The sequence below is a fragment of the Panthera leo genome, chromosome B2 (genome assembly GCF_018350215.1).
Source record: "Panthera leo isolate Ple1 chromosome B2, P.leo_Ple1_pat1.1, whole genome shotgun sequence".
NCBI classification, from domain to species: domain Eukaryota; kingdom Metazoa; phylum Chordata; class Mammalia; order Carnivora; family Felidae; genus Panthera; species Panthera leo.
This window is the reverse complement of record NC_056683.1, coordinates 21,224,169-21,240,525: the sequence shown is the minus strand read 5'-3', so window position 1 is coordinate 21,240,525 and position 16,357 is coordinate 21,224,169. Positions and strand designations below refer to the sequence as shown.

The following is a 16,357-nucleotide window of genomic DNA, read 5'->3' as shown; positions in this document are numbered from 1 at the left end:
AGGATTCACAGGTAGTGTGAGGCAGGGTTGTGGGGGGGTGGGCACGCACTCAGCCACATCACTGCACTGTGGGCCCACACGCCTTCATTGCTGCCACTGCTGGGGGTTCACAGGCTGCTTAGCCTTGTCCTCCCCGGCCTGTCCCCTCTGAAGAAGGCACAGCCCAGAGGAGCTGAGCTGAGTTGTACTTCTTTCTAGAGTTGTGACCAGACCACGTATGAAAGCTTTGCCATCTTTCCCATTTCCTAAGTGCTTCCCTAGTAAGATAATCCTGTGAAAAGAGCTGTTTCTAAAAAGCTGGTCTCCATTCTTCCATCTGGCACAGTTTAACCCCAAAGATGATGATGGTGGTGACGATTGTCATTAGGAAAACCAAACCCTTGATGTCACAGAGTAAGGAAATTGAGACTGACTGTCTTTTTGTAATCTCTTTCTCTCCTTATAGGCCTTGGGACCTTGTCCATAGGGTATTTGTTTTAGAACTGGATAAAGTAAGGTCATTTAAATCAGGTCACCTATAAAGCTCCCTTTTTGGAGCAGAGGTACAGACTATGTGTAATGCTTTCTTACATGTGTGTTCCTGGCCCTGCAGATGTCAGGATTGCAACATGCAATTTACTCAACCCGTTGCCCCTGCTACTCTCACAATCCATAAATCCATGTAATATCATGAACGACACAGAAAGTCTTTCCGGTTCACTCCAGACATTCGTGTGTTAGCACTTCTCAAATTTGACCCCCAGCGTGCCTCTGAAAGCAGAAGAGAACACATACCACTGGCATTTGTGAGGTGGCAGATGCAGAATGATGGCTTGATTTAGGAGCTGGCCAGATCTGGGAGTTCTTTATTCTGTAGCATTGTGTGTCCGAAAAGAGTACCTTTTGTCTGAACAAGCAGACCTGGCAAATCGGATGGTCTTTTATCTCATTAGCATCCGTGAAGTTCACGAACGTCTTCCAACAGACCGCAAAGCACTGAACACCATTTTTGGATAGCACTTGTGAGAGCTTCAAGGAGGGGTTCAGGGAGATGATATAAAGCTTTGAAAAGAGAGAAATCACTGTATAAATTACACCCCATACCTTAAAGAAAATGTAGATACCAACCCCTAAATGTATAATACCAAAAGTTAAAAAAAAAAATAAGCCAACTCGGTTTTTTGCTAAATCACATTGTGTGTACGTGTGTTTGTTCTTTCCAGACATATGAAGATTCATGAGAAGGACCCTAACAGTGCTACAGCTACGGCGCCCCCATCCCCACTGAAGCGCAGGCGGCTGTCCTCCAAGAGGAAGCTGAGTCATGATGCCGAGTCAGAGAAAGAAGACCCAGCACCTGCTAAAAAGGTTCTCACTGCTCCCGGCACAGATGTGCCTAACCACTGGACTCCTGGCAGAAATACCTCTGCCTTTATTTTCACAGTCTGGGGACTTGGCAGACATCCATCCTAAGCTTTTAACCTGTGTTTTCCCACACTGTTTTATAAGGTGTCTGCAGGAAAGAGTACCCGTGTGCACTTCTCTGTGGGTCCCCCTACCTGAGCCCCAAGAGAAGAAGAGCGTGTTTCGTAGCTCTGTGCTTTTTTGTTTCTCCAGCTGGAGTGGAAGCTTCATACGTATTAGGGGCTCTTGTCCTCACTCTTTGATTCTCTGTACCTGTCAGATACTAGGTGCTCCATAAACGTTTATTGAATGGATGAGTGGGTTGAAGGTGGATGGATGGGAGCGTTCAGTGAGTGTTGTGTGAATAACGGACTGTCAGTAGCATCCTTAATCCCTAGGAAGGAAGCCTCCTTTTCCTTTTAGATTTGGATTGAGTATTGGCTTCTCTTCTGAAGCGGACCCACGTGGGAGACCACCTTCCTGACTTCACTTTTTTCCCTTTCCCCAAGATGGTAGAAGATGGGCAGGCGGGTGATCTGGAGAAGGTGGACGAAGTGTTTCACTGCCCAGTATGTTTCAAGGAGTTCGTTTGCAAGTATGGACTGGAGACCCACATGGAGACCCACTCAGATAACCCACTAAGGTAGGAGAAAGAGTGGGACACAGCTGTACTCTGGAAAGCTCTTTTTCCTTCTGTTTCTTTCTGGCCTATGACCTGTCTTTATTCCCCAGTCCTCCAAACTGGGCTAATGGGATTTAACTTGAGTTTGATGACAGCAAGGCAGCTAGTAAGAAAGGTGGATGGTGCAGGGAAGAAACCAGGCTGAGAAGTGTCAGAAGGAAGAAGTGGCTGTAGCCACAGGGTGTGTTCACTGCACTTCCATTTCGCTGCTGGGAGGGCCCTTGGAGCCTTTGCTGAGAGTCCACTGTGCACAGGGTGCCCCGTCACAGGGGGCTTTTGAGCATCAGGCACATTGTCTGTAACACAAAAGGTGTTGCAGCCCAAGTGATTGTTAGCTTGTGCAACAGTGTGGCAAGGACGGAAGGGCATGCCAGGTGCTCGTCCATGTTTCAACTGGATTGGTAGCACAGAAACCTGAGAAAGCAGTTTGGGGTAAGAGGAGTTCTGTTCTGCTTCGTGCAAGACACTCAGCCTAACATGAAGGCTGTCACAGTAAGATAGTGAGACATGATTGTTCTGCCGTTCTGGGTTCCATTTTTGGTCTTTGCTGGCTCCAGCTTTCCTGGTTCCTCGCTTGCCCAAGCAGAGAAGGTGATAGGAGTTCCAGCAGTGTTCAGGGCAGGGCCAGGGACAAGGTGGACTTGGCCTTCCTTCCCTATCTTCTCGGAGAACTTCTTCATCAGGAAGAAAGTCCTGTGTTCTCCGTGACAGGTCTGGAACGTTTTCCTACAGAATTGCCACTTTTAAAATGCTACTGCCACGGTTTCTGAGCATTGAAAAGAACCAGGTGCCATAGGGGCACTAGAAGACTTGGAAGCTGTGGCCTGCAAGGCACAGCCGAAGGTTCACCCAGAGCGGAGGCGAGCGCCTCTGTGCCCGCAGCTCTGGGCTTCAGAAGGCAGCTTGGGAGTATGGAAATCTGGACACCTGTCTGACTCACCGACGTATGGGCCAGATTTCCTTCCTCAGGACAAGGCATTTGGGTGTGATTTGGGAGTTCAGAAGTCTGACCAGGTTGAAGGCTTCTGTGTTGTAGGAAAAGCCTAACCCTATGGCGGCTTAAAGCCACATCAGAAGATTACACTTAATCACATCAGCTTGACATTTTTTCCATTAGGGGGAAAGAAGAATCCATGAAAAGTTTAAACTGCTGAGCAGTTGAAGTGCTACAAAATGTCTTTTCATAACTCCCCCGTCTTGGGGAATTGCAGACCGCGTAGGAGAGGGCAGGGACTGGTGGTCAGAACCCCTGGACCCCATCCTACTCACATGGGGCCTGGATCAGCTATATTTGAACCTTGAAGGAGAGCTGGACCAGGTAGTCCCTGTGTTCCCTTTCCGGCCTTAAATTCTAGGGGTTGGTCTCTTTAACAGCTGTTCTTTTGTCTACCAAGAAAAAGCACTTGGCTCTTCCTTTTGCGGGCCCTCTGGTCCTGAGAGATTTGGGAACGTTAATGGTTTCATTAGCATCCGCAGCATCCCCAGGATGTGGGCTTGTGGTAGGTGGTGAATATTGAAATAGTTTTCTCAACCGAGGACCTGAGCAAACAGAGGAGAAGTGACCAGACAGGCGAGTCGTGGGCAGAGGCAGCAGACAGCACGTGGGACCCCGCCCCCCACCCCACGTTGCTGCCGGATAGCCATGCGAGCTGGCACTACAGAGGGAACACAGTGCCTGTCTCTGAGCTCCTCTGTGTGTTTTGTTTCACTTCATGCTTTAGTCTGGGATCATAGTTCATCTTCGGAACTACCCGTTTGTCCCCTTACAGATAATTCTATCCTACAGGAAAAATAATTTGAGTCTCACGAAAGATTTTTGAGCAGCTGGAGCCTGTACAGCACCACGTATAGCAGTGATAGAGGACTCTCGAGTGTCCCCTTCTCACATGGTGGCCTGGATGAGGGAGTGGGTTCCCCTGCAGCGGGGCCCTCTGGACAAGCACTTGCCCCAGGGACAGGCTGGGCCTGCTATTCAGAGGTGGGGACGGGCCCTGCGTTGGACACTGGTTGTCCTGTTCTGCACAGTTTGGTGGGCAATTCACTTGCCGTGACTGCAAGGCCAACAGGGCAGATGATCTGTGAAGTTGAGCCTCAAGTCCTGCCTATTTTCCTCGCCTACTCAGGAATAATGCCCTTTGTCTGGAGAGGGGTTGACTGGAGTTGCTCGGTAGCCTGGCTGGGCCTCAGCCCCTTCTGGCAGCCTTCCACCCCACGGGAGCCCCCAGACGCTGTGCCCACAGCGCATCCATTGTGGGGAGGCGGGTGGTGAGCAAGCCATCCCCCAACTAGTGGCTGTTGTTGTGCGGGGTGGGGCTTGCATCTGGAAACCAAAGGGACTTGATTACAGAACACAGTTAATTTCCCTTTTCTCCTCTCTGCTCTCCTGTTCCACATAATAGCCTGCTATCAGAGGAGGCCATGGGGGCAGGCATGAGCCGGCAGGGCCCAGCCAGGCAGTGAACTGTGACAGTAGCCGGTGGGAGAGGCTGCTTGTTAACCCAGAGCTAAAATAGACACCAACTCCATTTGCAAACCCCAAAGGCAGCAGAACCACAGTGGGATGCTACCAGTTCAAATAGAAAGTTTATAACTCAAAACAGCTGTTGGTTTCTTGCTCTTCTGCCCTCACCCCCTCCACCCCCCAAAGCTGGCCAGGTGCCTGTTATCCCTTAATAAAAAGTGTTGGAGATCCAAACCCGTGTAACTGCTGAGGCCGTTCTCCCTTCCTCTGTGTTTCAAATTAATGAAGTGTGTGTTAGCATTGAGCAAAGGGAAGACAGGGAGCTGCTGGTAGCCATTCTAGCTCTTCGTGCTGAGCATTGCTTGTGCCCAGACATGACCAACAGTAAATCCACATCCTCCTAGACAAGGAGGGCTTATTGAGAGCTGGCATTTGGAATCAGGGGTGAGGGACAGTACTTTAAACGTTCTAGTGGTCACATTTTAAAAAGTAAAAAGAGGGTACCTCAGTCGGTTAAGCATCCAGCTTCAGCTCAGGCCATGATCTCACGGTTCGTGGCTTTAGGCCCCGCATCGGGCTCTGTGCTGATAGCTCGGAGCCTGGAGCCTGCTTCGGATTCTGTGTCTCTGTCTGTCCCTCCTCCGCTCATGTCCTCTCTCTCTCTCTCTCTCTCTCTCTCTCAAAATAAACAAACACTTATTTAAAAAAGGTAAAAAGAAGTAGGCAAGATTAATCATGTTTCTTTGTTCATTATACCAGTGATACCAAAATATAACATCAACACGTAATCAGTATAAAAATTGTCAGGGATGTATTTTACCTTCCTCTTTACATACAAGGCCTGTGCAGTTCAGTGAGTGAGGTGCAGTAACAGCCCATCTCAGTTTGAACCAGCCACATTTCAGGGGCACAGCAACCCACCACACAGGTGTAGGTCCAGGACAAGCCCACCACACAGGTGTAGGTCCAGGACAAGCCCACCTACGGCAGGGAGGGCACCGAGGCAGCAGCTTGGCTGTAAAGACCCCTGGGCTTGTGTCTGAATGACTTGTCTCAGGCTGGCGGGGGCTGGGCCAGGAGGGTTGACAGCTGGGTGGTTACCATGGCTCTGTGACTGCTGCCAAGGGCAAAATATAGCAAAACTTATTGTATAATCTTACGTGGCTTCTCGATTAAAGGTCGGGTGGTGAATAATTTTTAAATTATTTTAGTTAAAACATATCCAAATGATTGAGTGTTTCTTGTGTGCCAGGCACTCCACCAGACTTGAAGGAAAAAATACAATGATGTTAGAGACAGGGCCCCTCCAGAGCCAGTCAGGAAACAAGTAAATGGGAAGTTCTAAAACAAAGCGAAAGGGATACACTCAGGGCCATGAAGGGCACAAGCTGCCTATTGTCGAAGCAGAGGGAGCCTGATCCAGTTAGTGTAAAGCTTCCCTTGACATTTTGCACTGGATGTTGTGACACTTCACTGTGTCCTGTAGGTGGAGGCTCTCCTCCGTCTGATCAAATTATTGATCTTGATTGTCAGTAAGAAAAGTTTTAAGGCGATGCCCTTAAATCTATGTCAAGAATTAGTATGTGGGGAACACAGTGGGCTCTGACAGGTTCACCCTTCCGGCTGCATGAGAGCTTGTCCCGCACCTGCACGATGAGGATAAGTGATGTTACAGGCACGCAGGCCAGGCTGAAAGCCACCCCCTTCATCTTAGTGGTGGAGGGAGGTGCCAGAACCTTCTTTCTTCTGGATTCTCAAGTGTTCCAAGGAATGTTTGGCTCCCTTCACCGCACCACCCTCCCCATACACACCCCCATCACCTACAGGGAGCCCCTAAAGACTAATTCACATGGCATTGGGCCCACACTTAAATGTAATCCTAAAAATAGGGAAAAGGGTATAAAAAGTATTCATCAGCATCTTGTACTTAAGACTCCCAGGGGTCCATGGCTTGGCCAAGTGGAGGCAGCTTTGAAATGGTGCCGGGGGCTGAGTGAGGAGGCAGGGGACATGTCCCCCTGGCCAACCTGGAAGTCGGAGGCACCTTTGTCAGGACCCCCTCTCCACCCTGCCAGAGGGGCCTCCCCACGACTTGGGCTATTCAGAGCCAAGGCGGCCACCGGCTTCTGCACTTAACCTGCCCACGATGAAGTGCCTCTGACCCGCCCTGACTTCACGCCATGCTGGTTGGTTGAACCATCCGGGCAGGGTGTCGGGACGCAGTGTGCAGTCTGGCAGATTCCTGGGTGTGGGGAGGGCAAGCCGCCACCCGCCAGCCACCGGCCAGGGCCCTGTCACAGGGCCCTCACTGTTGCTCCCAGCAACTGGGAGAGATTAGTGCAGCTGTTGGATGTCAGTTCTCTGGCTGGACGGGAGGGAGGGCGGGGAAGGGTGGGCACCAGGGCAGGAATGTCTGAACCGGGTGGGGCTCCAAGGAGAGGTTGTTTGCACTTACCCCTTCTTGCCTCTGGAGACAGAGCAGGAAAAAATGGAGCATGAAATCCCTTTTAAGAAGGAATGTCAGTCTCTCGGCTAAAACAATGTAATGGGCAAGAAATTCAGTATATCAAGGAAGTAGCCAGGGTGAGCTGAGTGTTCTCAGCAAGGTATCTCACAGGTTCTGATGACAAGGGCCGGGCCCTCTGGCTGCTCAGGGAGTATTAGTGGCAGGGAAGGCTCACAGGTGAGCCCCTGTCTGGTGTCCAGACATTAAGATTGTGCCATGGGTTGTAGAAGGAGCTGAGGGCATCTGCAAATCACTGTCCTCTGAACAGAAGCATAGCAAAGTGGAGTTAAGCTGACTAGCTCCATCCAGCCCAGCCTGCTACCTGGCATCTCCCTGGCCCCCCGGGCGAGCCGACGCTGTTTGCCCATCTGGAAAATGCATTTGAGGACTTGTGGCGAGGATGAAGGGGGCAAGCCAGTCCTCAGACTGCAACAGACATGGAATGGGTATCCCATTCCTAGGAAATTGAAGAGTCAAATTCCAGGGCTTCTCCCAGGTACTATTTATAATTGACAGAAAACATAAAAGCAGTTTGTCTTCTAGTCTTTATTGTTACAAAGAGCTGCTTTTTTCTAGTTCTGCTTTCGTAAAGATTGGGAAGCTGAATGGCTGTTTAAATTTGGTTTGAGTCCTACCTACCAAATTTTGTAATCCAACTGTGAAAGCCAGACAGAAGCTTGAAGGAACTTGACGGAAGCTTGAAGGTTCCTTAAATAGTGGAACCACACATCATTTTCCTTAGATTGTTGGGGAGGCCTGAGAGTTCTGAAGAAAGGTGTTTCCTGGGGCGCCTGGGTGGCGCAGTCGGTTAAGCGTCCGACTTCAGCCAGGTCGCGATCTCGCGGTCCGTGAGTTCGGGCCCCGCGTCGGGCTCTGGGCTGATGGCTCGGAGCCTGGAGCCTGTTTCCGATTCTGTGTCTCCCTCTCTCTCTGCCCCTCCCCCGTTCATGCTCTGTCTCTCTCTGTCCCAAAAATAAATAAAAAACGTTGAAAGGTGTTTCCTAATGTTTGAGATTTGCCGAAGCAGTTTTTCCAAAATATGTTTGGCATAGTAAATATATGTTTTCCCCCCTTAACTGCCATGATGGTAGATGTGATACTGGTGTACAGGGGAGACGCCTGGAGGGGGCGCTGCTTATCTCTTTCACCTGCTCTTGAGCTTTCGGTTGACTTCAGAGCTCTCTTCTTGGCCCAGAGAGTTGTGGTCACCGGATGAGTACAGCACTACTGTAGCAGGCACTGGGAGGAGCTAATTTCCCAATTGTTTAGCCACATGATTTGGGGGTTTTGTTTTAAAGCTTCTCTGTGGCCTCGCTCTCCACTTCTGTAAGTCCTGTTGCTGATACATTTGCCTTCAGATTTACCTTGGCTTGACTCTTCATCTTTGAAAGGTGCGCATGCTTCCTTCTCATCTTAAGTACTTTGGAAACCCGCTCCAGAGAGCGTGGACACATTGCTAATTTCAGGGCTGGTGTCCTTAATGGTGAGATCTATTCCTTTTTTTTTTTAAGTTTATTTACTTTTGAGAGAGAGAGAGAAAGAGCACAGGTAGGTGAGGGGCAGAGAGAGAGGGAAACACAGAACCGGAAGCAGGCTCCAGGCTCTGAGCTGTCAGCACAGACCCCAACACAGGGCTCGAACTCACAAATCGCAAGATCATGACCTGAACGGGAGTCGGACACTTAACTGACTGAGCCACCCAGGCGCCCCAGGTGAGAGCTATTCCTGATGTGTAACTGTTGGCTCTGCTGTGAGCCTTCCAAACCGCTGGCTTTGTTTAGGGCTTCCTCCGTTCCCTACCCAGAATGCCCAGACTGTAGTAGCACATTTGTCACACTGCATCTCTACCCTAGCACAGGCTTACGTATAGTTTTCTTTGAAGAAATAAATAAGAAGGAAGGCTGTAGTGTCTTCTTACAAGGGCGTGTGTTATAAAAGAACTGATATCGGGGTGCCTGAGTGGCTCAGCCAGTTAAGCATCCAACTTGGGCCCAAGTCATGATCTCACAGTTCATGGGTGTCTTTGCTGTCAGCATGGAGTCTGCTTCAGATTCTCTCTCTCTCTCTCTCTCTCTGTCTTTCTCTCAAAATAAATACTAAAAACTAAATAAATAGATAAGTAAATAAATAAAATAACTGATACCACGGTGTTCTGCCTCATTACCACAGGCACACTGTGACAGGGGTCAGTCCTCAATTCGGTGATTGAAAATTCTGACTTTTGTCTTTTTAAGACTGGTGGTGGATGTGGGTATGAATAAGAGCATTCATTTTCATTAAAGTCCTTTGAGAATTAAAAGGACAGCCAGTCCCCTCAGCTAACGAAGGAGAGTATTTCCTTGACCTGCTGGAGCTGGCTTGTTCTGTCCTTGCCTTGCTGTCTGTGTGCCTGTGACAGCCAGGGGCAGGGGCTGAGCTGTGGCTGGAGGGGTTGGGTCTCTGTGTGGCTTCAAGACCAGTGCAGTTAGTTCACTGTTCCTGTGAGACTCAGGCTTCTCCGACTGTGCTCCGAATGTGCTCTGTCCAGGCCCGCCAAGGCCAGGGCCAGTGTGCTGTGTAATTTTGCTTATTTGCTTAATCTCTGAAGGAGAAGGGACAAGAAGGGCTGTGGATAAAGTACATATTGAAGGCTCTGTGTGGTTGCCGTGCAGCCCTCCAGCCCCCGGGGCCACAGTGGAAACTTAGCTCACAGCACCCCCACATGCTGCTGGGAGGCATTTCACTCCCTTAAGACCCCCCACCCCAGCCCCCTCCTATCTGTGCTTCACACCTACCCATACCCTCCGGTGACCTTGCAAGCGGTGCTAAGGAAGGTGGGGGGAGCAGATAAGCTGCAGGCCTTGTGCCTCGTGCCTCTGCTGTTATGAGGCCGTGACTGCATGCCCCGAACCATAGCTCTTGCCTTGCTGCCCGACCCTAACACAGCCGTGGGGCCCCCACCCCAGGAGTAGGAGCCGCCGTGACTGAGCAGCTCTGTGGGAGGCTGGTCCGTCATAGGTGACAAAGTGAGAATGGTAAAATCTCCAGTATTCTGAATTCAGGTTTCTTTCTTATGGAAGCATATGCTGTCATGTGCTGGAATTCACGTGTTTTCTGGGTGAAATCGGCTCTGGTGAACTGCATTGGGGTGCAGAAACACCGTTTCTGCAAGCAGAATGATTGGGGGCTCACATACAGGTGTGTATGGGTGTGCGTGTGTAAGCTGAGGGTGGGCCGAATGTCTGTATGGGCATTCATTCCTGTTTGATGTGTAACCTCACCTTGTCCTTGGGAGTTTTTTCCACTGATGAGTTTTTGTTTCCCTTCGAGTAATTTATTTCAGTATGTGATTTTAAAAGAATAAAACATTTAAAGGAGGGTTTTAATTTTTTGTTGTTTATTTTTTTGAGAGAGAGCATGCCTGTGTGCGTGCAAGTGTGGGAGGGGCAGAGAGGGGCTCTGTCAGCACAGAGCCTGACTTGGGGCTTGAACTCACAAACCATGAGATCATGACCTGGGCCAAAATCAAGAGTTGGACACTTAACTGAGCCACACAGGTGCCACCCAAAAAGAGAAACTTTTGTTTTTAGAAGTATCAATGGAGTTCTGTTAGCATCTTTTTTTCTTTTTTTCCAGAGGGGCAGAAAGAGAGAGGTGCACAAGTGAGCAAGGGGCAGAGAGAGAGAGAAGCGGGGCTCACCCAAAGTGGGGCTTGTGTTTTACCTAAGGCTCATGCTCACCCAATGTGAGACACAAACTCAGGAACTGTGACATCATGACTTGAGCCAAAGTCAGATGCTTAATGACTGAGCCACCCAGGCACCCTGTTAGAATTTTTCAATCCTATAACTGGAGGGGCACCTGGGTAGCTGAGTCAGTTGAGTGTCCAACTTCAGCCCAGGGCATGATCCTGCGATTCATGATTCCGAGCCTTGCATCAGGCTCTGTGCTGACAGCTCAGGGTCTGAAGCCTGCTTCAGATTCTGTGTCTCCCTCTCACTCTGCCCCTCCCCCGCCTGCACTCTCTCTCTGTCTCCCCAAAATAAATAAACTTTAAAAACAAATTTTTTTTAATTAAGTTTTTAAAAAAAGCAATCTCAATTTGTAAGATTTCCCTCAGGGACATTGTCAAAATCACACGCAAGATGAAACTGCCCTACAACAGTCCTTGGTCCTAGGATGATTAAAGTACAGCCCTATTCCTTCTGAATGTTTTGCAATGGTATGGTCCATGAGTACCTGGAGTACCATCCAGGGCAGGATTGAGAGATCCCACAAGCGGGGATGAAGGGAGAGTTGCGGGGACCACCTGACCAATGGCTGTGGTCTTAATGAAGACTGACAAGCCCAAGTGAGGTTAGCAAATACCCCAAGATCAGAGCCTGCAACAAGCAGCATTGCCCACAGATTGACAGTGACCTCCATTGTCCTTGAAGAGCTCTTTAGAAATACAGTTGCAAAGTGTTTTTCCCCAGGGGCCTTGGGAAGGCTGGTTGAACCGGAGTGTCTCTGGCTGACAAAGACCCGTCCAAATGTTTCTGGGTGATGGTTTTCCACACTGGTTTTATTTAAGGTCTGCCAACAGGTGCCAAGCATAAGATGGGAGGCAATGTTTTTCTGTGGGGTTTTATTTTCTTCCTTTTAACTAGCCTCACAATATGCTTCTGGTTTCAAAGCAGATTTTTTTTTTCCTCTGCCACTTTCCTGCTGCTTGTTTGCGAGATGACATTCTGTATCTTTTCAGAAGTGAAATAGTAGTGCCTTGATTGAATCCCATGAAAACAGAGGTGTGAAATTGTGGATGTGGGCCTTGTTTAGGTCTTACTTAGAAGGCTCTTGGTGCTCGTGCAGGCTGGGATGACATGTGCTTCTCTTCTGAGCTGTGGCCCTGGGAGCAGGAGTGGAGGCCCGGGGTTGTGGGGGGGGGGGGGGGGCAGGAGTGGGGGCCGTGAGGGGGAGCAGGTGGCAACCAGGAAGGACATGCATTTCTCCTGTGAGTCTCAAGATGAAACAGAAGCAGTGGAGACAATGGTGGAGTTCTTGAAAATGAAGAGAGAGAACACATCCTTTGCAATTAAAATTCATTTTCCCTGCATTCTCATGTTAGCTAGAGTGGCCAGGAAATGGGCTACTCCTGATGGTTCTTGTTCCTAGCAGTGTACGATAATGGTTAAATAGCACCTTGCAGGTTCCCAAGCATTTGGTTCTCCGTCACTGATAGTAGCTCTAAAAATGCCCATTTTACAGATGAGAAAACAGAGGCCCAGAGAAGGATGGGGAAGAGCTCTCAAGGCTTGTGGCATCAAATGTCCTTAGACTCTCACTTAATTCTCACTATACTAAGAAGGTCATGAGGAGGCAGATTCCTGTCTCAGGCCTGTTTGGGAAATTCTGCCCAGCTGGCAGCCAAAATGCAGATGAAATGAGTGGTCCAAGGTCACACGACCTCCACTTCCCCTCCCCCACTGTCCCTGATCCCTGAGCCCATCCCATACCACTCCCCAGGTACCTTACACGGGGGAGGACACAGAGCATGTGGTCGGTGCTGGTTGTCAGCCATGTATTGAGCACCTACTATGTGTGAAACTAACCCAGATGCCAGAGATGGGAGGGGTTTGAAAGTGAACGAGAGAATGAAGGAAGGGATAGACGTGTGAGAGATAAGTGAAGAAAATGGTATCCTTGAAAACTCACAGCTATGATAGAAGTGCAGTAAATTCTAATTGTCACATTACGAGACACTCTACTCCCTTGTAGAAAACTGACTTCTGTTGCCCCTCACGCTGAATTTTCTTTTTTTTTTAATTTTTTTTTTTTAACATTTATTTGTTATTGAGAGACAGAAAGGGGGGAGGGGGGCAGAGAGAGAGGGAGACACAGAATCCAAAACAGGCTCCAGGCTCTGAGCTGTCGGCGCAGAGCCCGACACAGGGCTCGAACTCACAGACTGAGAGATCATGACCTGCGCCGAAGTCAATCGCTTAACCCACTGAGCCACTCAGGTGCCCCCACACTGAATTTTCATAGCAGGCGTCACACTGATGCAGTAGACTCAGGGAGGGTATTCAGAAAGGTCTCTGGAGTAGAAGAAAAAAATGATAGACCTTTTATCTAACCCTTTAAAAATGTTTATTTTTGTATTTTGTGACTTACCTGACATGTGCAAATACCTACACATAACACGCACGCACACACATTTGTGTGTTAAACAACAAACGGATAAGGGTACATGCTCAAAAACTTTCTTCTACTTACCAGGCGTTGTACAGCTTGCAAAGTTTGCAGCCCAGTTCTCAGGCTCACCTGCTCACCTTTTGCAGTCGACTTGCATGATACCAAGAGTCAGTATGATTTATACCCAGCCTGTTTATGTCAGTAATACTTGCGATCATTTCCTATAATCAATAGAATTTTGTATAAGCTTGTGAAATTTTTTTATAAGCATAATCTGTGTGAGGGGCGTGTGGGTGGCTCAGTCGGTTAAGTGTCCAACTTTGGCTCAGGTCTTGATCTCATGGTTCGTGACTTCAAGCCTCGCATCAAGCTCTCTGCTGTCAGCACAGAGCCAGCTTTGGATCCTCTGTCCCCACCCCCACCCCCGCCCCTCCTCCACATGCACACGCTCTCTCTTTCTCTTTCAAAAATAAACACCAAAAAAAAAAAAAGAATAATCTCTGTGAAAGCTAAGTTGGGCTGTCTTGTTTGTGGTCCAGATTAGACAGATACTTTTTTAAATTGCTGTCAAATTTAGGGTAGGCGAGACATCTGTGAGCAGTTGAGAGAAATAATCATAAAAGCCTAAAAGGATCATAAATCCTAAAAGAATTCTGCTTTAGCTTGATATGCAAAAATCTAAGTTCTTGCTCTGCCTCAAAGAGTCTAAAACCGCGTATCAAAGATGTTGAATGGGGAGCATGATTCGTGCCCTAACAAACACATGGAACTTCTCTGGGTGCAGCTGGACTCAAACACAAGCCCTTGGAGAGTGAATGTGGGATCGGTTACTGCTCTTTATGTCCCTGAAGATTGCAGCAAACACAGAATTAGCGAATGTTAAATGTTGTTCCTAGAGGAAACACAGGGTACCGTTTCCTACAAGCCTCTGTCTACATTTTCATCAGCTAATCAGTACAGAAACTTTTGTTTCTGTTTAAGGAAATCTGAATGAATACCACTGACTCGGGGCACCTGGGTGGCTCAGTCCATTAAGCATCCGACTTCAGCTCAGGTCACGATCTCACAGCTTATGAGTTCAAGCCCCGCATCGGGCTCTGCACTGATAGGATAGCTCAGAGCCTGGAGCCTCTTCAGATTCTGCATCTCCCTCTCTCTTTCCCTCCCCTGCTCGCTCTCTCTCTCTCTCTCTCTCTCTCTCTCAAAAATAAATAAACATTAAAAAAAAAAAAATACCGCTGACTCATTAACAGTGAACTCACAGCCAATAGCACTGTAATTCACGCCTGAACAAAGTTTGCCTGACACACGCATTTTTGCCACAAGGCACATCACTGCTTTTTGCACTTGTGTAGTATAGGTGGCATGTTAGCTCTGTGCTGGGAGCCATTTTAAGCCATGAAATTACCAGCAAAAAGCACAGAAATGCTAGAAATATGGCTCTACATAGACTGCAGAAGGACACTCATGTACGATGGGAGCTGAAACAAGATGGCAGGGCAGCATTGCGTTCAGCCATAGCCAGGAATGCTCGGAGGGCAACTCCAGTTTTTCTCCTCTCTGCATGTCCTCAGATGTGCTGCCAGTATTCATTTGGGGTTTTCAGATACATTTTAACAAGTAAGCAAATCCACAAATACGGAACCCACCAATAACAAGGGCCAACTGTCTATGTTTTAGATTAGATAAAATAGTTAATGTATGCATGACTTTTTTTTTTTTTTTTATGAGTGCCCCACCCAGCCTTTACTGGACTTTGATCAATGAGCCCCTCTCTGCAAGGTGCAGGGAAAGCTGAGTGAGGAACCAGGGCCAACTTTCAAGTGTAACTGAATGATCGATCACACACTCATCGCTTCCTACTGGTGCTGTTTGTCTCGCGGGGTTGTTGGACTGAATGAGTTTAGGTGTTTGTAGTCAGTGCTACAATTAATTTGGCAAGAGAGAGTGCAGACTTCAGGTGCAGAGTGCCTAGTGGGTGACAGCCCTTGGTGCCTACCCTAGACTTTCTCACCTCCTCTTGTTCTCACCTTCCAGGGAGGGCACAGACCAGCTTCTGTTTCCTGCAGCTTCCCAATCCACACCTGCTTACAGCCAAGACAGGACAGAGGGGAAGAAGGAGGGAGAGAGACAGTCAGCACCATCTCTGGGTTCATAAGAGGCCAAGCCAGATGAGGCCATGGGCTTGACTGCCCAGCCCACCGAGTGTGGCTCACTCTGCCTGCGCATAAATCCCACACCATGGAGCCTTCCTGAGCCCTGGGCTCGGCGCCTCCACCTTTTTTTCCAGAAGCTCTGATTGTCCTGTAGGTTTGCTGGGGAAATGGGTTCCTTCCCTTCACCTGTGCTACAGTGAGACTCAGCATAAAGACCTCTCTTCTGGGGTTTATAAATTGAAATCCCCACACGCATCTACCACAGATAGTGCTGTGGACATTTCTGAAGCTCAGAAAAAGAGGCCACAAGTCAGCCCGCTCTCATTAGCCATTTGTAATTAGATGTTTCTCTCTTTTAAGTGTATCAGGAACATTTCAAACGTATGCACAAGTAGAGAGCACAATGTCATGACCCTCTCACGCACCCTCCCCCCATTTTCAGGAATTACCAACTCACGGCCCATCGTGTTTCGCCTCTTCCCCCATCCCAGATCATTTCAAAACAATCCCAGGCATCACATTTCACATAACAGTATTTCATTACATTACCTCTAAAGGAAAGGGATGTTTAAAAAAAAAGACATAACCAAAATATTGTCACAACTTCAAAAAGTAACAGGGATTTCTTACTATCATATGTATCTGATCAGCGCTAAATTTCCTGAATTCAGACATTTTTCTCGTCCCTTCAGGTCAGTACAGAGTTTTCAGCTGACTGCTGGCATAGGGATGGGTTGGGGACTATGAGGAGTGTGCAATTGAACTTGGGTCTGGGGGGACTGAAGTCCCCATGATAGGAGAGAAAAACGTTTCCAGAGCAACAGGAAAGGACAGAGCTGCCACGGGGCATCGAGGTCACAGCCCCTCCACACATGCAGCGTGGAACTTGAGCGTGTTCTGGACAGAAGGAGAGCCTCGCCTAAGGAGCCACAGACACACCGCTTCCCTGCTTAACTTTCTCACAGCCTAGGACTTAGCACTCTGGGTGTTTTGGGCAGGGCTCCCTGTGGTTGGGG

The 16,357-nt window shown here is 48.7% G+C and overlaps 1 protein-coding gene across 9 annotated transcripts in view; it reads left to right on the top strand.

The window, feature by feature from the left end:
• Window positions 1-16,357, top strand: part of RREB1 (ras responsive element binding protein 1) — a 133,973-nt gene that overhangs the window by 94,567 nt on the left and 23,049 nt on the right. For all 9 annotated transcript variants that reach the window (XM_042937978.1, XM_042937980.1, XM_042937973.1 and 6 more), the window contains 2 exons: window positions 1,203-1,347; window positions 1,893-2,026. In XM_042937978.1, the coding sequence (XP_042793912.1) occupies window positions 1,203-1,347; window positions 1,893-2,026 (279 nt within the window). The remainder of the gene's footprint in view (window positions 1-1,202; window positions 1,348-1,892; window positions 2,027-16,357) is intronic.